This window comes from Podarcis cretensis (assembly GCF_951804945.1).
Source record: "Podarcis cretensis genome assembly, chromosome: 8".
NCBI lineage: Eukaryota > Metazoa > Chordata > Lepidosauria > Squamata > Lacertidae > Podarcis > Podarcis cretensis.
In genome coordinates, this window is record NC_137177.1 from 82276803 (window position 1) to 82297646 (window position 20844).

The 20844-nt window shown below is 50.3% G+C and overlaps 3 protein-coding genes across 4 annotated transcripts in view; 1 reads left to right on the forward strand and 2 right to left on the reverse strand.

Annotated features, from left to right (window-relative positions):
- Nucleotides 1-859: 859 nt before the first annotated feature.
- SVBP (small vasohibin binding protein) lies at nucleotides 860-3235 on the reverse strand. Its single transcript, XM_079987388.1, has 2 exons — nucleotides 3012-3235; nucleotides 860-1221 (listed from the first exon to the last, which is right to left on the reverse strand). The coding sequence occupies exons 1-2, from the start codon at nucleotides 3171-3173 to the stop codon at nucleotides 1135-1137; spliced, it is 249 nt and encodes an 82-aa protein (XP_079843514.1). The 5' UTR covers nucleotides 3174-3235; the 3' UTR covers nucleotides 860-1134.
- A 1509-nt stretch (nucleotides 3236-4744) lies between these two features.
- Nucleotides 4745-19732, forward strand: TRIM62 (tripartite motif containing 62). Its single transcript, XM_079987059.1, has 5 exons — nucleotides 4745-6621; nucleotides 7605-7700; nucleotides 10421-10677; nucleotides 12521-12636; nucleotides 14120-19732. The coding sequence occupies exons 1-5, from the start codon at nucleotides 6184-6186 to the stop codon at nucleotides 14668-14670; spliced, it is 1458 nt and encodes a 485-aa protein (XP_079843185.1). The 5' UTR covers nucleotides 4745-6183; the 3' UTR covers nucleotides 14671-19732.
- LOC307221988 (protein-arginine deiminase type-2-like) overlaps nucleotides 19239-20844 on the reverse strand; it is a 78101-nt gene continuing 76495 nt past the window's right edge. For both annotated transcript variants that reach the window (XM_079986963.1, XM_079986962.1), the window contains one exon: nucleotides 19239-20223. In XM_079986963.1, coding sequence (XP_079843089.1) covers nucleotides 19990-20223 — 234 coding nt within the window. In that variant the 3' untranslated portion in view covers nucleotides 19239-19989. The remainder of the gene's footprint in view (nucleotides 20224-20844) is intronic.

A 20844-nucleotide genomic window follows, 5' to 3' on the forward strand; every position in this document is an offset into this window, starting at 1 on the left:
CAATGATGATGATGATGATAATTCTGGGTGGCTCCCAACAGAATATTAAAAACATGATAAAAGATCAAACATTAAAAACTTTCCTAAACAGGGCTGCTTTCAGATGTCTTCTAAAAGCCAGATAGTTATTTCCTTGACATCTGATGGGAGAGTGTTCTACAAGGTGGGTGTCACTACCGAGAAGGCCCTCGGTACCATATCGTATGGATTTAACAATCTGTCTCTGGAGCTGGTCTGAATAGACAGATAAAAAGGGAAAGCCAGAATGTGTGCGACAATTCGTAACGGCAGCATTCAGATCATGGATAATTTGAGTGGTACAAAGGATGTTCATTTCGACCCTGGGTGATTAGGCTCCAGGGACCACGCATTCGCTCCATAAGACACACAGACATTTCCCCTTTTTAGGAAGAAAAAAGTGTGTCTTATGGAGCGAAAAACACGGTAATCCTGGAGCAAGCAGGGATAAGAATGACATAATGCCCCACTTTACCTACTGGAAGTTCCACCTGCTCTGGATTCTTCCTAATGAAGAGTCCTGCTTGCAGACCTCCTGCAAGCATCTCGGTGGTCACTGCAAGAATGGGGTGCTGGGCCAGAAGAGCAACTGGCCTGATCCAGTAGGATTCTTCCTTATGTCATACTGTAAGGCTGTAGTTATTGGCAATGGAAGGCTGGTGCTTCTATTGAGACCAAACGACTCTTCTGAAAGCCTAACACACTGTGTTTGCTATGTAACCTACGGTTGCTGTGGACTCCACCTCCCATCAGCCCCAACATCTTATGAATTGTGCTGGGATTTGCAGTCAAAAGCAGCTTGGTGAAGGCTGCAATATGCTATTACAGAGAGAGCGAAGCGTTTATTTATTTCTTGAAAAAACACAACTTTATTTCTCAAACCAAAGTAATAAATAGGATTTTTTTAAAAAAACAACATGTTTTCAAGGGAGAAATCCACTCAAGGAAGGTTTGGCAGGGGAACGCTCCAGTAAGGCAGTGTCAGCTATGTGGCATCGGAAGCAGAGGCTGGCCCTCCCTGCTCCTGGGTTGCAGTTCTGCCTGGCCGCTGACTGCAGCCATGGGTGGGAAAGTGCTGGTCTTCCGAGCTGCCCGTCTGGAGTGCGGCTCCCGTCCTCAGTCGCTGGAAGTCTGCATCTGCTTGCAGAAGGCGTCAAACTGCTGCTGTTCCAGCTCAGTCATCACCCTGTTGAGGGCGTAGATCTGCAGGCCCAACAAGGATAGCTCTACAGTTTTAATACTTAAAAGACTTTACACAGTAGATTAATAGATACAAACGATTTTAAAACACAGCCAAGCTTCCTACTGCAGATGCCCTCGCTACTTATTGAACTCCCTGCCACAAGAGGCTCCTGCTTAATTCAGGGGTCGACAAACCTTCTTTGGGGGTGGGGGGAAGGAGCAGCCGGCCAAAGCTGTTTCCCAAGGTGAGGCTGCCGTTGCATGTTGACAGCTTCTAGAAGCCACAGGTGAAAGCTGAGTGCCAGGTGGAGACTGGGAGCGGCCGCTGAGACCATATAACACCGGTCTTGAAAGACCTACATTGGCTCCCAGTACGTTTCCGAGCACAATTCAAAGTGTTGGTGCTGACCTTTAAAGCCCTAAATGGCCTCGGTCCAGTATATCTGAAGGAGCGTCTCCTCCCCCATCGGTCTGCCCGGACACTGAGGTCCAGCTCCGAGGGCCTTCTGGCGGTTCCCTCATTGCGAGAGGCCAAGTTGCAGGGAACCAGGCAGAGGGCCTTCTCAGTGGTGGCGCCCGCCCTGTGGAATGCCCTCCCATCGGATGTCAAGGCGATGGACAACTACCTGACATTCAGAAAACATCTGAAGGCAGCCCTGTTCAGGGAAGTTTTTAATATGTGACATTTTAGTGTATTTTTCATCTCTGTTGGAAGCCGCCCAGAGTGGCTGGGGAAACCCAGCCAGATGGGCGGGGTACAAATAATAAATTATTATTATTATTATTATTATTATTATTATTATTATTATTATCAAAGTACCCCAGAAGGAGCACGACATGTCCACAGGGTGGATAAAAATCAAGGATTAAAAAAAAAAATCAGATTTTTTTTATTTAAATCGGATTTTTAAAATAACTGCTTTTGGAGGAAAAATCTTTCTAAAGATTGTTTTCTATTTAGGTTACATTATAGTCCAAAGGCTATTCATCAGGAAATAAGGATTTGTTTTAAGTTTTTCATGTGTGCTAAAACCACATCAATTAACAAACATGGATACATATGCTATAATGTTATTGCTTCAGTTAAATACATTGTTTAAACTGTTTTTCAGGAAGTGATTATTTTTCTCCTTCCAAAAAGGACAGCAGAAAAGTTATCCAAATATAAAGTTAACTTATTAAACCTCACAATAATTTCATTCATTATCTGTCTATGTATTTCTAATAGTGTAACCAAATCAGTAATTTTTGATGTAACAGCAAAAACTGCTCTGAAAATTTATTATTCTGGTTGTAAATACTGTATTATGATTATACCAGCAAGAATGGGTCTTTCTGTAAAAAAAAAATATTATATCAAGTTTTACCGACTAGTGATTTAAATCGATTTGATTTAATTCAAATCCACCCTGCCCCTCCCCTAAAGCCCCATACAAACCGATAATAATAATCATTAACAACAACAAGAATAGTTGGTCTCTAACCAACTGAACAATTTTTTTAAATTTTATTTATTTCGACTGCGTGAGATCAACACGGCTACCTGCCTGAAACAACGAGGCAGGGAGTTCCCCGGGTCAACTGCCGCCCTTGAATGAAGCTGACACGGCGGAATTTCCGCCAGTCTGCTCCTTGCCACGTTTCGCGAGAGCAGCGCTGACCCGAGAATACCATCCGCACATCATTAGCATAGCCACACCCCTATCTTGCCTTCAAGAAGGCGCCCCCTCCCCTCCCCGTCAGTCATGTCTCGCGAGAGCAGCGCAAGTCCGAGAAGACCGACCGGCCCCGATTAGCATGGCCCCGCCCACCTCGGCCCGTTGCCGTTGCTTGAGCTCCTGCTGGGCCGCGCGCTGCTTGGCCTTCTCCAGGCGACTGCTGGGACCTTCCTTGCCCTTGGGAGGCGTCCCCTGCTGCGGCAGCGGGATGGGAGGCGGCGGCAGCTTCTCGCGGCGGGCCCCGCCGGGCTCCATTTTCTTCTTCCTCCCGCGAAGGAAGATGGCGGCCGAGGTAGGGACGGCGCATGCGTCGGGGGAGGAGCGTAGCGGGGGCGGGACAAGAAGCGCACCTTCGCACGGGATTGAGGAGGTAGCCGCTCTACCCACCCACTCTTCGTCTCTATGATGCGGCGCTTATACAATGAGGACTGTACGCATGCGCGAGGACGGGTGCTGCGGTGATATCAGAGATAGGAATAGGAAGAGTTACACATTCCATTAGTTTGGAACGGGCGTTTCCGGGCTCTCTTTGGATAAAAGCATTCTTAAATATCTCACGTTTAGAGGTGAGATACCTCCATGGAGAAATCCTTGATTTTAGCCTAGTTGTGTCCCCCTTCTCCCAAAAGAAAAAGGGATGCCATTGCCAAGATTCGGTTGGCCTTCACTAGTGGCCAAGCCTTTAATGTGATAGGTCCTGCCCCACGGAACTCCCTGCGACTAGACCTTTGGCAAGAACCGTCCCTCTTTTGAGAACTGTATTTGCGCACTCCTCTGCAGAGATTGAAGTAGCCGCTAGTTTAACAATGCACTGCATGAAAGGAGGGTTTAATCTCCAGGTCGTGCATTGCAGAGGGTTGAACTAGATGATCCTCCTGGTCCCTTCCAACCATACAAATCTATGATCTGTGATCTACTTGTGTTCCTTTTGCATTAATAGCTAATACAACTGGTAAAGGCTACTGAGTTTCTCATTGTGAGTCTTTTTGAGCTTTTGTTGTTGTTTACTTGTTTAGTCGTGTCCGACTCTTCGTGACCCCATGGACCAGAGCACGCCAGTCCCTCCTGTCTTCCACTGCCTCCTGCAGTTTGGTCAAACTCATGCTGGTAGCTTCGAGAACACTGTCCAACCATCTTGTCCTCTGTCGTCCCCTTCTCCTTGTGCCCTCCATCTTTCCCAACATCAGGGTCTTTTCCAGGGAGTCTTCTCTTCTCATGAGGTGGCCAAAGTCTTGGAGCCTCAGCTTCAGGATCTGTCCTTCCAGTGAGCACTCAGGGCTGATTTCCTTCAGAATGGAGAGGTTTGATCTTGCAGTCCATGGGACTCTCAAGAGTCTCCTCCAGCACCAGAATTCAAAAGCATCAATTCTTCGGTGATCAGCCTTCTTTATGGTCCAGCTCTCACTTCCACACATCACTACTGGGAAAACCATAGCTTTAACTATACTTTCTGAGCTTAGCTTAATGAAAATAAAAATACTGTAATAGTTTGGGCAATGTGCAAGTTGCAATATCAGTGTCGTTCCAATCTCAAGGGCCTTCTGAGGCTGGAGGTCTCTTACCACCTCGGGAAGAAGAAGAAGAAGAGTTTGGATTTGATATCCCGCCTTTCACTCCCCTTCAGGAGTCTCAAAGCGGCTAACATTCTCCTTTCCCTTCCTCCCCCACAACAAACACTCTGTGAGGTGAGTGGGGCTGAGAGACTTCAAAGAAGTGTGACTAGCCCAAGGTCACCCAGCAGCTGCAGGTGGAGGAGCGGAGACGCGAACCCGGTTCCCCAGATTACGAGTCCACTGCTCATAACCACTACACCACACTGGCTCTACCTATTCAACTCCCTATGCAACACATTCCAGCCCCTCTAGAGGGCCGTTTCTGGTTTTCATTTGTACAGTACCTCTTTGCCATTCATCCTCATCCAATCATGGAATGGTAGATTTCGATGAGACCCGCAAGGGCCATCTAGTCCAACCCCCTGCAGCCCTTGTTGATTTGCTCCCTGTGCCAAGAAGTTTTATGGAGAACCACCATAAGGGCCCAACAACACTGAAAAAGCCATAGCGTGAGTCCTGCCCGGGGCTGGAGGGGATCTGAGGAGACACCTCCATAACTCCCATCATTTTATTTATTTCATAAAATTTGCTTGGTTGGCTGCTCAAACAAACCTCAGAGCAATTTACAAACGAGATAAAATTACCAACAAGAAAAACTAACAACAACAATTTAAAACTATCAGAAAGTTAAAAATAGCAACAGACTTGAAACAGATTAAAACCAATAATAACAATTTTATTATTTATACCTCGCCCATTTGGCTGGGTTTCCCAATACCAATACCCAATACTTTTTTTCCTAAAAAAAAAAAAAAGTTTACAGGTACGGTATTCTCATTTTGACTCAAGAAAATCACCATTTTATAGTTCAAATCAGGAAAAATAAATACAGAAAATGGACAAAAGTACAAAGATTCACATGTTATGGGGTGTGCGTACCTCCAGAAAACGGCACTGCCACTACTAATTCTTTCCAGGGATTTTGCACTAAACAACCCAGATTCGCATTTTGGGTGTGTGTTTAGTTTTAATGTCAATTCAGTTTTGTTTGCATCCTTCCTATTTCTTTTTCTTTTTTAACTTGCACCAACTTTCTTACCACCTGGGTAGGATTTGGCTAGATTCCGGAAAGGGTATGTCGAAGGCGTCCGCCCGATGTCCCTCGGCAGGGAGTTCCAAAGGCTTGGCCCCCTAAAACCGAGTTTGTCACAAACGCGGAGAGGCGATTGTGTGCCATCCTTCGGGGATGGTGTGAAAACGACGGAGACCGGAATCCGGCGCCGCCTAGCGGGCCGCGCAGCCTGCGATCCCGGCTCGCTTTGTCCAACACGGGAAGGCGGAGCGCCGGCTCTGCTCTTCCGATCCATCTCGCCTCCTCTTCTTCTTCGTCCTGCTCCTCCTTTTGCAGCCCGTCGGGGGCGCAGGGAGGAGCCGGAGGTAGAGAAGCAGGAGGCGGAGGCAAGACGAGGCAGGCCGGCCGGCTCGCATCACTCCTTCCTCCCGGTCCCTTTGCGCTCCTCTCCGCCGCGGCCCCCTCGCCATCTCTCCACCGGGCGCGCCGTCCAGGCGCCCAGCTTTGCGCTCCTCTCGGCCGCGGCCCCTTCTCCATCTCTCCAGCGGGCGCGCCGTCCTCCGGAGGAGACACCAAGGGAGCCCGGAGAAGGCGCCTGGCTGCTGGGCCGGGCCGGGCCGGGGCCAAGCGGGGGCGCGCCATGGCGGGCGCCTCGTGCAGCCTGAAGGACGAGCTGCTGTGCTCCATCTGCCTGAGCATCTACCAGGACCCGGTGAGTTTCGGCTGCGAGCACTACTTCTGCCGCCGCTGCATCACGGAGCACTGGAGCCGCCAGGAGGCGCAGGCGGCGCCGGCCCGAGACTGCCCCGAGTGCCGGCGCACCTTCGCCGAGCCGGCGCTGGCGCCCAGCCTCAAGCTGGCCAACATCGTGGAGCGCTACGCCGCCTTCCCCCTCGACGCCATCCTGCTGAGCGCGCAGCAGCGCGGCGCCTCCGCCTTCGCCTGCGCCAAGGAGCACGGCAAGGTCAAGCTCTTCTGCCTCACCGACCGCGCCGTCGTCTGCTTCTTCTGCGACGAGCCGGCCGTGCACGAGCAGCACCAGGTCACCAGCCTCGACGACGCCTTCGAGGAGCTCCAGGTGCGCCGAGGGGAGGAGGCCCGGATAGGGAGGAGGAGGCTGTCTGCTGCATCCCTGGAGAGAGGAGGGTGCCTGTTGTGTCTCTGTAGGAGCTGGCGGGGAAGGGCGCCTGTTGTGCCCTTGGAGGTGGAGGAGAAGGCCTGTTGTGTCCCTGTAGGAGCTGGAGGAGAAGGGTCCCATGGCACTTACCATGGACTTGGCCCTTGTTCTCTTAGAATGGCTGTGGCGCCCACCTGAGAGGTGCCGGAACTGAGTTCTTGTGATCTTGGACTGAGGAAAAAAAAAAGCCCTGGTTGTGCCCATATAGTCCAGCATCCTGTTCTCGCAGTGGCCAAACAGCAGAGCCATTGTGGCTAGAAGCCATCTCTCCCCTCCTCCATGAATTTGCCCAGTCCTCTTTTAATGCCATCTAGGTTGGTTGTCTTGGGACGCAGGTGGCGCTGTGGGTTAAAGCCTCAGCGCCTAGGGCTTGCCGATCGAAAGGTCGGCGGTTCGAATCCCTGCGGCGGGGTGCGCTCCCGCTGCTCGGTCCCAGCGCCTGCCAACCTAGCAGTTCGAAAGCACCTCCGGGTGCAAGTAGATAAATAGGGACCGCTTACCAGCGGGAAGGTAAACGGCGTTTCCGTGTGCGGCTCTGGCTCGCCAGATGCAGCTTTGTCATGCTGGCCACGTGACCCGGAAGTGTCTCCGGACAGCGCTGGCCCCTGGCCTCTTAAGTGAGATGGGCGCACAACCCCAGAGTCTGTCAAGACTGGCCCGTACGGGCAGGGGTACCTTTACCTTTACCTTTAGGTTGGTTGTCACGACCGCCTCCTGTGGTGGGGAGTTCCGTAGTTTAACTCTGCGCTGTGTGAATAACTGCCTCCTTCTGGGAGGGCCCCTGAGCTCTGCAGCGGGAGCCAGGGTATGGGTGCGAGACCCACCTGGACGATGCCGAAACCATGGGCACTGCATCACCTCCTTGCCGCCCGTCTGTTTTTCAGAGGGAACTTAAGGAGCAGCTGCAGACTCTGCAGGACAGCGAGCGCGGCCACACAGAAGCCCTGGCTCTCCTGAAACGGCAGCTAGCCGAGACAAAGGTAAAGGCTGGGGTGGTGGTTTGGCTGGCCCCAAAGCTGTACCTGGGTGATGGCAGAAGGCAGCTTCCTCTGCTCCGGATCAAAACCCATCATTGCCTACGCTGAGTTTCAGGCAGGTGACATTCCTCATCCTAGCTGGTGCCTTTGGGGTTTGAACCTGGGACCAAGGTGTCTCCTGCTGAGCTATAGCCCTCCCCTAAAAACAGAGTAATATTCTAGTCTTCATTGTTCTGCACAAAGAGCTGGCTTAAATAAGAAGTTCCCTTATACAGAATCAGGCCTTTGGGCCATCTAGGTCAGTATCTCCAAAACTGACCAACCAGGGGAGACAGTCCCAGCCCTGTCAGGACATGTAGCCAGGAAACGAAACCCGGGACCTTCATGATAAGGTCTGCATGCTAAGAAGATGCTGTGGTCCTTTCCTCTAAAAATAAAAATACAGGCTTCTACTCCTCAAGGCCCTGAACAAATGGTGTGACTTAAGCTCTGTGGTATCTGGAGGGCCACAGATTTCCCCACTCTTGATTTTAAGTAAACGGGCTTTAAATAAATGCCAGTTTGTCTCCACACCCCTGAAAATTTTGACTTGTGTTCTAAGACTGCAAACCAAAACTAGAGATTTTTCACCTGTTTTGCTCCTGTCTTCTGCTAAAAGGAGCCCTTTAAAAAAACTTCCCATGCTAGTTTAAAGCCTGCTGGTTGTTGATATCAGCTGCAGAAGAGATTTTGAAGCCTCAGGTGTCTGCCTTCTCACCAAATGAATAGCCCTTTTGTTTTGTGGGGACTGAAGGGAGCTGGGAACATTGCTCAGATCCGATCGCTCCCCCCAGAGTGCAAGTACTGCAGCGCTTTCAGATAAAAGGTTTTTGGTGGTGACGCTTCTCATGTTTCAACATCCAAGGCCCCTTCGCTGACAATCGCTCGGGTCCTAAGCATGCAGGAGCATACATGGGGGTTTCCTACAGTGAGACAGACCATTGGCAGAGCATCTGTGTTGCATGTGCAAGGCACCTGGTTCAATCCCCAAAGACATCTTTGAGAGACCACTGCCTGAAAAACTGGAGAGCCTCTGCCAGTCAGAGTAGGCAGCACTGAGCTAGTTGGGCCAATGGTCCGGATGCGTCATCTGTCTGTGTCTGCAAGCAAAGGGTTGGGAACCTGCAGCTCTCCTGATGTTACAGAATCATAGAATTGTGGAGCTGGAAGGGACCCCCCCCAAGGGTCAAATGCAGGAATCACGGCCAAGGAATCCCTGGCAGGTGGCTATGTTGCTGGACTCCAGTTCCCAAGAGCCTCTGCCACTGTGGCCAGCGTTCAGGGATGCTGGGAGTGGTAGTTCCGGAATATCTGGAGGACCACCTGATCCACATCCCTGATTGACCGTGACTTTCTGTCCAGGGGTTTGAGATGGAGAGGATGTCCCAGTACAGTGGTACCACAGGTTACATACGCTTCATGTTACAGACACTTCAGGTTACAGACTCTGCTCACCCAGAAATAGTACCTCGGGTTAAGAACTTTGCTTCAGGATGAGAACAGAAATTGCGCAGTGGCAGCGGGAGGCCCCATTAGCTAAAGTGGTACCTCAGGTTAAGAACAGTTTCAGGTTAAGAACGGACCTCCGGAATGAATTAAGTACGTAACCCGAGGTGCCACTGTATTACCTGAAGGTGCTGCTGAGGATTGAGGCTGGGGCCTTCTGCAAATGGAGCCAGGCATCTACCACTGACCTACAGCCCTTCTTTTAAGGCAGGGATGGGGAACCTGTGTCTCTCCAGATGTTTCTGGATTTGAACTCCCAACAGCCAGCATGGGCAGTGGTCAGGGATGAAGGGAGTTGAAGGAGGCCGTCCACATCGGGAGGGCCCAGGGTTCTCCATCCCTTCATTAAAAGCCTCATTATAACAATACCAATTTATAATACAATTACTAATATCAATCATTTAAATAGCAAATTATATAATTTAGATAAAGTGGGTCCCCACCACGTGCTAGAATTGATGATTTTCTTTATTTCTGCATTCCAAAATCTTACTGATTTCAGTTACATTCCAGTCATAATAATACAACAGCTGCAATATTTATAATTTATATTTGTGTTGACACATTAAATGATTTATGAAACTACAAGTGAGGATCTCAAAACTGCAGTGGTACCTCGGGTTACATACGCTTCAGGTTGCATATGCTTCAGGATGAGAACAGAAATCGTGCTGTGGTGGCGCAGCGGCAGCAGGAGGCCCCATTAGCTAAAGTGGTGCTTCAGGTTAAGAACAGTTTCAGGTTAAGTACGGACCTCCGGAACGAATTAAGTACTTAACCTGAGGTACCACTGTATAGCCGTGTTCTTCCTGTGTGTGACATTTATTCCGTCCATGGTGTTTCTTCCTGACCTTGTAAAACGGGATATATATATTTCCCTGATTGTTGCTGCGATCTTTCATGCCTTGGGCAGAGCTGATATCCCATTGTTGTTCTCCCTCACTCAGTCCCGTGCTTGGTTATTTTGCAACTTTAAAGTCACATCTCTCATCAAAATGGGAGGTCTCTTTCCCCACCCCGTCCCCCACCCAGACGGCTTTAAACAAGTCGCAACATCCGTAAGATCTCCGTCTTCGCACAACAACCTTGCAGGGCGGTATCAAGGCGATCGTGGGTCTTCGTCAGGGGGAAGCCAAGCTCTGCCCGTGACTTGCCTGCATCTCATTCTCTCCCCGCAGTCCTCTGCCAAGAGCCTGCGGGCCACGATCGGGGAGGCCTTTGAACGGCTGCACCGCCTGCTCCGCGAGCGCCAGAAGGCCATGTTGGAGGAGCTGGAGGCGGACACGGCCCGGACTCTGACGGACATCGAGCAGAAGATCCAGCGCTACAGCCAGCAGCTCCGCAAAGTCCAGGAGGGCAGCCAGATCCTCCAGGAGCGGCTGGCCGAGGCGGACAAGCACTCCTTCCTGGCCGGCATTGCGTCCTTGTCCGAGAGGTAGGCCGAGTTGCACGGGTGGCTGACAGCAGGGGAAGTTTGGGAGCCCAGGGTTACAGCAGCCTTCCCCACCTGCGTCAAACTAAACATCACTCATAGGAACATAGGGAGGGGGCTGCTGGACCAGTCCAGCTTCCTGTTCTCCCAGGGGGCAAACAATTTAACCTCTGTGTTGCAAACAGTAGTCAGTAACATCCAAGGAAACACGATGACCAAATACAACGATACAGTATCAATATACACTCTTTATATAATATGAAATACAGTGGTACCTCAGATTACATACGCTTCAGGTTACACACGCTTCAGGTTACAGACTCCGCTAACCCAAAAATAGTGCTTCAGGTTAAGAACTTTGCTTCAGGATGAGAACAGAAATTGTGCTCCGGCGGCGCAGCGGCAAAGGGAGGCCCCATTAGCTAAAGTGGTGCTTCAGGTTAAGAACAGTTTCAGGTTAAGTACGGACCTCCGGAACAAATTAAGTACTTAACCCGAGGTACAACTATATATGAAATCATTTAAACAGAAAAATTATGAATCTCTGAAAGTTGCAAAATATGCACTCTTAATGGATTCTCTTGAAAACGTGAAACGAAATAAACATAAGCCTTATAAGTCTCTGAAAGTCTTTGAAGACTATGCAGGTCTCTGGAAGAAGCAATGTGTCAGATTCTTATCTGGTGAAAATAGGCTGTAAAGCTTTGTTTATGGAGTCCAACGCTGCCGAAGTAGTTTGCAAACAGACGTTGTCAACAGTGATTTTGGATATACCCACTGTTTTGTGGAATTCTTCTTCATAACTTTATGACCACTGCTTCATAGCAATTGCTGTTATACTTTTCCATTCACCATATAGATGGGTTTATAAAGCATTTCTGTATCCTTCTGCTGTGCTGAAGAAGAATTCCATGAAACAGTGGGTATATTCTTCCAGAGACCTGCATAGTTGTCAAAGACTTTCAGAGACTTATAAGACTTATGTTTATCTGCTTCTATGTTTTCAAGAGAATCCATCAGGAGTGCACATTTTGTGACTTTCAGAGATTCTTAAGTTTTCTGATTATGTGATTTCATATATTTCATATTACAGTGGTACCTCGGGTTACATATGTTTCAGGTTACATACGCTTCAGGTTACACACTCCGCTAACCCAGAAATAGTGCTTCAGGTTAAGAACTTTGCTTCAGGATAAGAACAGAAATCGGGCTCCGGCGGCATGGCAGCAGCAGGAGGCCCCATTAGCTAAAGTGGTGCTTCAGGTTAAGAACAGTTTCAGGTTAAGAACGGACCTCCTGAACGAATTAAGTACTTAACCTGAGGTACCACTGTATATAAAGAGTGTATATTGATATCGTATCATTGTATTTGGTCATTGTGTTGCCTTGGATATTACTGACTCACAGGGGCCAGCCAGATACTCCAGTGGGAGACCTGCAAGCCGGACCTCAGTAAAACAGCAACTCTCCCCTCCTGTGTTCCTTTGTTCTTTCAACTTGATGCTTATTCACAGCTATACAAAAATACAAACCCATTGCAAAGCATCTTTTTTTATAAAATACTAAGACAAAACAGCTACTTTTTATGCTATATTAAGATAAACAGTCTAAAAAAGGACAAAAGTCAGAAAGAAAAGACGAGTACTATAAAAGAGAGAGGGAGAAGGGAAAGAAAGGAAAAACTAAAGATGTGTTTTCCAGCACCTGGCATTCAGAAGCATCACTGCCTCTGGCCATGGAGGCAGAGTACAGCCACCATGTCTATAGCAAACATCAAGTAGACCCACTGAAAGTGTGTGCAGCCCACTTGGTCCTTTCTCACCCTGGTTCTCTTCCTCCTCACAAGGCTCAAGGGCAAAATCCACGAAACGAACCTCACGTACGAGGACTTCCCCACCTCCAAGTATATGGGGCCCTTACAGTACACGATCTGGAAATCTCTTTTTCAGGACATCCACCCAGGTGAGCGAATGTGTTTGCTTCATTTCTGAATTGCGTCCTGTAAAAATATCCCGATTTTTAACAGTGAACGGCCACAACAAAATCAGCATTATATGACAGTTGCAAGACTGAGGTAGATTTAGACTGGGATAAAAGACCTCCACTTCAAAGGTGTTGTTGCGAAAGGAGGGTTCTTAGTGTTGGTGCAAGGGGGAAAAGAAGGTATAAAAGTAGAATGCCACAATCCACATTTGGTGAGAGAACCCCAGAAGAGATTTAAAATCACAAAGCACGCAGCAAAGTAAAGCATGGAAGTAGAAGTTGTTAGACCATTGAAATACGCCCTTGTGAGTTTCAGAACTCCCCTCACATCTAAAAAGACCACATGTTTAGGAAATTAAAAATGGTATACTTACAAACCCTCCAAAGGTCATATTCATGTGCTTTTCCATACAGCATTCAGAAAAAGTTGCAGAGGCAGTAAAACTTGGCTTAGTTACAGTGGTGAAAGTTTAAAATATTGGTGGGTGCCACTACCGAGAAGGCCCTCTGCCTGGTTCCCTGGAACCTCACTTCTCACAGCAAGGGAACCGCCAGAAGGCCCTTGCCGCTGGACCTCAGTGTCCGGGCAGAACGATGGGGGTGGAGACACTCCTTCAGGTATACTGGACCGAGGCCGTTTAGGGCTTTAAAGGTCAGCACCAACACTTTGAATTGTGCTCGGAAACGTACTGGGAGCCAATGTAGGTCTTTCAAGACCGGTGTTATGTGGTCTCGGCGGCCGCCCCCAGTCACCAGTCTAGCTGCCGCATTCTGGATTAGTTGTAGTTTCTGGGTCACCTTCAAAGGTAGCCCCACGTAGAGTGCATTGCAGTAGTCCAAGCAAGAGATAACCAGAGCATGCACCACACGGGTGAGACAGTCCGCGGGCAGGTAGAGTCTCAGCCTGCGTACCAGATGGAGCTGGTAAACAGCCACCCTGGACACAGAATTGACCTGCGCCTCCATGGACAGTTGAGAGTCCAAAATGACTCCCAGGGTGCGCACCTGGTCCTTCAGGGGCACAGTTACCCCATTCAGGACCAGAGACTCCTCCACACCTGCCCGCCTCCTGTCTCCCAAAAACAGTATTTCTGACTTATCAGGATTCAACCTCAATCTGTTAGTCACCATCCATGCTCCAACCCCTCCAGACACAAAGGACCTTCACCGCCTTCACTGGTACTGATTTGAAAGAGAGGTAGAGCTGGGTATCATCTGCATAGTGATGAACACCCAGCCCAAACCCCCTGATGATCTCTCCCAGCGGCTTCATATAGATATTAAAAAGCATGGGGGAGAGGACAGAACCCTGAGGCACCCCACAAGTGAGAGCCCAGGGGTCTGAACACTCATCCCCCCCCTACTTTCTGAACATGGCCCAGGGGCGTTCCCCCCCCTCCCTCAACCAAGCGGTGTAGAAATATTACAAAATGAATAAACAGCAACCTATTTCTCCCCGCAGTGCCCGCCACACTCACGCTGGACCCCTCCACGGCCCACCAGCGCCTCATCCTCTCCGACGACTGCACCATCGTGGCCTACGGCAACCTGCACCCGCAGCCGCTGCAGGACTCCCCCAAGCGCTTTGACGTGGAGGTCTCGGTGCTGGGCTCGGAGGCCTTTGGCGGTGGGGTGCACTACTGGGAGGTGGTGGTCTCGGAGAAGACGCAGTGGATGATCGGCCTGGCGCACGAGGCCGTCACGCGCAAGGGCAGCATCCAGATCCAGCCCAGCCGCGGCTTCTACTGCATCGTCATGCACGACGGCAACCAGTACAGCGCTTGCACAGAGCCCTGGACCCGGCTGAACGTCAAGAGCAAGCTGGAGAAGGTGGGCGTCTTCTTGGACTACGACCGCGGCCTCCTGATCTTCTACAACGCGGATGACATGTCCTGGCTGTACACCTTCCGGGAGCGCTTCCCGGGCAAGCTCTGCTCCTACTTCAGCCCGGGGCAGAGCCACGCCAACGGGAAGAACGTGCAGCCACTGCGGATCAACACCGTCCGCATTTAAGGGCTGCCGACGGGGTGGGAGAACCGTCAGCGGCATGGCACTGACTGTTGTGAGCTGTGATGCCTGACTCCTAGGGGTCCCTCTCAACTCTACCATTCTGTGGTTCTCTTCTTGACTGGCAGAACACAGGGGTGAACACGCAGGGTTCCTTGCTTGAGCTTCCAGAAGAGCGGGGCTTTTCAATTAGGAACAGAAAACTGGTGTGAGGTCCCCCAGGGGAGGGGAGTCGGGATTCTTGCTTGTGGCGTTTCTGGGTGCTGCCCCTCGACGCAGCTTGGTGGGCGGCCGGCGATGGTGCAGTGAGGTGGGCCGTGGGCCAGCTGAGGAACGAGGTGCTTTTGCGAGGGAACACAGCTCCGAACTTTTCTTTCCCGGCAAAGTCCGTGTGGTGCAGATTCCAGGCCCACAGGCAGGTGCATGTACCAGAACGAAACCTCGCGGCCCCCACCGCTGGCTGGTTTAAGTGGGAACGGGTTTATGTCTGTATGGACTTTTATTAGTTGGTCTGATTTCCTGTTTTGGGAGGCTGGGAGGAAAATGGCAGCTGGGGAGCACCGGGGAGGGGGAGGAAAGAAGGAAACGGTGAAATAAATGGAACGTTTGGACCCCAAACCTTGCTGGATGTTTTGTGGGATGTGCAGATTGGTGTTGTTGTTGTTTGCAGTGTCAGGCTAGGACTAGGGGGACCTGGGTTCAAATCTGTGCTCTGTTCTCTTCCCCAGCCATGGGGCAATCATAATCTCTCAGCACAATCTACCTCGGAGGGTTGTTGTGAGATTATGGGAGAGTGTTTGGGATGGAACATGAATGCCGTCCTGAGATCCTTGAAGCTGCCTTTGAGTGAGTCGAACCACTGGTTCCCCTCCCCTGCATTAAAGGAAAGTGCTGACCTCAGGGAGGGGCAGGCAAGTGAGGGTCCAGTTCAGGGACTATGGTCTTCCAGAGACTCCCAACAATCAGAGATTATGGGAGTTGTCCCATGCTAACATTTGCACGGTCAAAGGTTCCTTGTCCCTGGGTTTAAAGAAGCCATAGTTGCACTGGAGGCAGCTAGGGGCAGTGAAGGCTAGTGAGGGTCCAGTTCAAGGATGGAGAGCTTGTGGTTCTCAATAAATTGCTAGACTCCAGCTCCCAGCATCTGGGGGCCGTGAGGCCCTTTTGCTGGATTGTTGCTGCTCAGTGGTGGAGTAAGGTAAAGGTAAACCTGACCATTAGGTCTAGTTGTGGCCGACTCTGGGGTTGCAGCGCTCATCTTGCTTTATTGGCCAAGGGAGCCGGTGTACAGCTTCCGGGTCATGTGGCCAGCATGACTAAGCCGCTTCTGGCGAACCAGAGCAGCGCACGGAAACGCCGTTTACCTTCCCGCTGGAGTAGTACCTATTTATCTACTTGCACTTTGACGTGCTTTCGAACTGCTAGGTTGGCAGAAGCAGGGACCGAGCAACGGGCGCTCACCCCGTCGTGGGGTTTCGAACTGCCGACCTTCTGATTGGCAAGTCCTAGGCTCTGTGGTAATTAACAAGCAAACACAGCTGTGGGAGGAATGATTCTGGCAACGCTGAGCAGCTGCAAGCAGGAGGCAACTGGTGCAAGTTTTCTGCTTGCAGTGGAAATGCTTGCCTCTCAGTTTGCTAAAGGTGTGTCCAGGGGGGCACGACCGAGACGTAGAGCTTGTGGGGTGTTGCAAGTACGACATTCAATAGAAGGCAAGAGGCAGGGTGACAGGGAAGGCTGGGTTTTGGCGTCACATAGGACGCCCCTGAAATTTGAGGTGACAAACTGTGTTAGCCAAACCGTCCAGAAGAGGGTAGCATTGCCTGAATTTGTGCCACAAGTGAACAGTTTAATCGCAGTGAGTTGGGGGAGCTGCATTATTTCCCTTTCAGCAAGGAATGTAAAATATCTCCCCACGTTGATTTCTTGGCTAGGCATGTCCAAATAGCGGTGATGTTTCATCCTGTAGGCGGCAGAATGATGGCTTTGGTGTCTTTCTCTAGGTCAAGGCTCACCAGTTTGGCGCCTTCTGAAGGTTACCGAGCTGAAGCAACCCTCATTGTCCCTGACCACTGGGCATGCTGGCTGGCAGGGATCTTGGGAGTTGGCATCTGCCAATGTCTGGAGGGTCACAGGTTCCTCTGTTGCAGGCCGACCATTGCTTGCCTTTCCTGCCCCCGGGTCTCCAGCACAACTCTGCTTCCTTTACACACAGGGATGTAGCAACCGCAGCCCCCCAGCTGAAGGATTCTTTCTCCCGCCATCACTCACCTTTGCCGCCCCTAATTCCCACCATCGCTACTTTGCCTTCTTTTCATGCACAGAGGCAAGCTCCCTTCATCCGTGACCATCAGCCCACCAATGACGGTTGGAGGTCAGTAGCCTGACTCTCCCTGCTCAAGTTGTTGCAGTGAATGTAGACATCATCATCTTCAATGGATGCAAAAAGGGAAAAAAGCTCTGTAGTTGAGCTGTGCAAAATTCAGCAAGGCTACCTTATCTTGCAAAGGAGCTGAGTGGGTCATATCAGGAGCTTGGTGTTGAAGGCAGAGGGTGGGTTTTTGGGTTTGTGTTCTGTAATTGCCAGAAGCAATGATAATTGATTTCAGCTCTCAGGGTTTCCAGGCAGGTTCTATCCCCAGCCCTGCCTGGAGATGTCAGGGACTGAACATCCTTTCCCTTAAAAACAACAAAGCATGCTTCTAGTCGTCATCGCTGCAAATTGAGGGGTGACTTAAATAGGAACGGAGGAAAGTGCCTTATGCCAAGTCAGGCCCTTAGACCAGAGTTTCCTAAACTTGGCTCTCCAGCTGTTTATGGACTACAACTCCTATCATCCCTTAGCTAGCAGGACCAGTGGTCAGGGATGATGGGAACTGTAGTCCAAAAACAGCTGGAGACCCAAGTTTTGGAAACCTTGGCTTACTCTGACTGGTATTAGCTGTCCCAGGGAACGTTCCTAGCTGTACCTGGCGACGCCGGCGAGAAAATCAGGGAGCTGCCTATAATGTGAGCACGTGGCTGGTGAGTTGCAAGTTTCTTGTTCTCACCACTGTGAGTAAAAGACTGATTTCCAAAGCTGGCAAGCTCCCGTGCTGCACACTGACAGGAGAGCTGTGTGATTGTGGTGTCAGGCAGGACTGGGGGAAAGGGGGCACTGTTTTAAGTAATGGGGGAAAGGGGGATTCCAGGGCTAGTTGGAATCTGCGGCCCCCTTCCCTCATCACCCTTGTGGATCCACTGTCTCAGGGATCCAGCTCTGGCCCTCCTTGCTTTAGCTGGGGCCGGGAACGGGGGTCCTCCTCAGCCAACATTTTTCATGTATTAGATGGCATCATTAGATCCCTTCGTTTGGGAGGCATGCGACATGTCAATAATTCAGGGATTAGCATCTATGTGGGACGGGGGCAACGATGTGCCGGCCGGCCAGAGGTCCTGACTCTGGGCCACCCCTCCTTTCCCTGGGCTCAGCTGCTGCAGCTCCAGCTGCTGGGTAACCCTACCCTCGCCCACAACAAAGGCAGAGAGGCAATCGCGACTCCAGGGAGTTATGCGCTCCATCTCAGGCCGCCATCTCAGCTTCCCAGAGTTGGCATGTGCCCAAGCAGAGGCGGCCATGTCATTGCAATTCTCTCTCCTAGCTGGTATTTGAGAGGAGGGTCCTGCACCATGTGAGATGCTTAACCCCACTGGAAAGACACGGGACTAATTTTAATTCCATTGCTCAGCTCCGGCTGACATTACTGTCAGCGGTGGCGCTGTCCGAATGCCTGGGAAGTTTTGTGGGGGTTTTTAATTTACTTTTTTAACGGCAGCTAGGGGCCTTCTCAGATCACCCCTGCGGCCCTCTTAATCCGATCTCCCTCATTTCATTTCATTTGATACCCCTGTCAGGGGCAGGGGGCTCTTTATTTTGGCCTCTTCTCTCTCTCTGTGTATGTCATATTTGGATATTAATGTGGCACATGGCAAAGAATACCTTTCCTCAGAGGAGGCTGTTACCTCATTCTTTCGGGGAACCTGTTCTTTCTCCTACAGAAAGGTTTAAGTTTCTAGTCCTCAAGTTCCTGGGAGGAAGACCAATTTCTTCCAATGCTTGCAAACCTTTTGGCTCTTCCACATCGATTGGGGAGCTGTGCAATTGCATCAGTGTCTGTGGCTGGCGCAGATAAAAACCTCAGATTCATAGGGTCAAAAGCACAGGCCTCTCTGGCAACAGCCTTGCTGATTTCAAGGTCCAGAGGCTTGCCTCTCCCCATGGATCTTTCTTGTGTTCTTAGGAGAGAGCTGTTGGACTTGGGTGCTGCTTCTGGGTCTCCGTTTGGGGCCACTGTGAGAACAGGATACTCTTGGCTCGATCCAGCAGGTGCTGCTTAGGTTCTTGTGGAAATCTGCACCCTACGACTAAGTCTCCACGAATAACCTCCGTGCTTTTGAGTGTGTAGAGAACATCAGGAGGACACCACTGACCTGGTGGCTGAGGAAGGTTGCTTTGAACACCTTGAATGTAAGAATGTAAGGGATATGGAACCCAAAGAATCCTGGCAACCCAAAGGAATGCACAAATACAACCATTTTTAAAAAGACCAACAAGAGCGTTTCCCCCATTTTATTAATATTATTGTTACCAACTCAGAAGCGTCTTTCCATTTGTTATGATACTATTTTTGGTATAATGCCCCAAACCAGTTATATAGGCTTGTATCCGATCCTACCCAAGAGTAGACCCATGGAAGTTAATACACAAGCCAAGGAGGACTTCTCTAGATACGAGCCCCCGTCTCCAGCTGCCACGACTTCCAAAAAGCTTTAGCGTATACGCACACAAAACACACAGAATATGGAATGGGCTTCGGGTCTTCTGTTTTCTTTTTCTTCTTTTGCATGCACAGAGAAAGGAAGCTGGCATTCGGCTGAAGGACTTTGGGAGGCAAAAAGAAGGGAGGGAAAAAACAAGCACACAGCACCCGCAAAGTCGCCAGTGAAAAAGAAAGCCCCCACAAATCCAGTTAACACACACCCCAAAGGAGCCCCACCAGTCCCCGAGCAACGGAAAACAACGGGGGGGGGGGGGGGAGCTGCTTCTGCCGGAGGATTCAGGCAAACAGTTTTCTCCCACTCACCCGACAAAGCATCTATTGATTTGTGTAGCTCCTCCAACCAACAGAGGTCTCTTGAGTCCATCGTTTGCCTGGGATGAAACCAACCCGATTCAAAACTCGGGATTGGTGGACTTGGGTCAAAAAGGCACGTAGGGTGCAAAACTGCTTGTCCGAATCCTCTCCCCCCCCCCCACCCCCGGGTCAGTTTTCAGGAAATCTCCCCTTATGGAGTCACGTCCCACCATTTGAAGGCAGAAGGCTTGCGCTGAACGTTGGTGCCGCAATGGACCTCCCCCAGCTGCTTGTGGTAGGACGAAACGTCGTCGATGAAGGTGCAGGTCAGGCCCAGCGGCTCCAGGAGGGAGCAGACATGCTGCTCCAGGCAGCACTCAGCCTCGATGATAGGCCCAAACGGCTTGGGGATGCCCAGGTCCCTGGACAGCACAATCATGTTCACCTGGATGCAAAAGGAGAGGGAGAAATTGACCGCTGAGCTAACGAGGACCTAACGATGAATTGTTTAAGGGGGAGTGGAAAGAAACCATTGATGGGTTATCTATCAAACTTATCACCCATACATGAAATCGCAGGCAGGATTTGATATAGAAGCAGCAGATTACAGTGGTGCCTCGCAAGAAGAAAAGAATCCGTTCCGCGATTCTCTTCGTCTAGCAGTTTTTTCGTCTTGCGAAGCAAGCCCATTGACGGATTAGCGGATTAGCGCTATTAGCGGTTTAGCGGCTTTTAGCCGCTTATCCGCTTAGCGGATAAGCAGCTTAGTGGCTTAGAAAAAGGGGGGGGGAAGTCGGAAAAACTCGCAAGACATTTCATCTTGCGAAGCAAGCCCATAGGGAAATTCGTTTTGCGAAGCGCCTCCAAAACGGAAAACCCTTTTCGTCTAGCTGGTTTTTCGTCTTGCGAGGCATTCGTCTTGCGGGGCACCACTGTATTGAAAGAATTAGCAATATTGGGGCTTAGATAATAAAAACGTGTGTGTTTTAAAACAGCGAATAAAAAGGAGTAATAAAAATAAACAACGGAGGGGTAGGAAGTCAAGAAGAAGTTATGCATGTATAAA

Bases quoted from the DNA above. Each gene is read 5' to 3' on its own strand.
- SVBP (XM_079987388.1), bottom strand. From the start codon at position 3,173: ATGGAGCCCGGCGGGGCCCGCCGCGAGAAGCTGCCGCCGCCTCCCATC. The intron at 1,222-3,011 runs GTGGGCGGGGCC...TTGGGCCTGCAG, and splicing joins AGCAACGGCAACGGGCCGAG to ATCTACGCCCTCAACAGGGT.
- TRIM62 (XM_079987059.1), top strand. From the start codon at position 6,184: ATGGCGGGCGCCTCGTGCAGCCTGAAGGACGAGCTGCTGTGCTCCATC. The intron at 10,678-12,520 runs GTAGGCCGAGTT...CCTCCTCACAAG, and splicing joins ATTGCGTCCTTGTCCGAGAG to GCTCAAGGGCAAAATCCACG. The intron at 12,637-14,119 runs GTGAGCGAATGT...TTCTCCCCGCAG, and splicing joins TTTTCAGGACATCCACCCAG to TGCCCGCCACACTCACGCTG.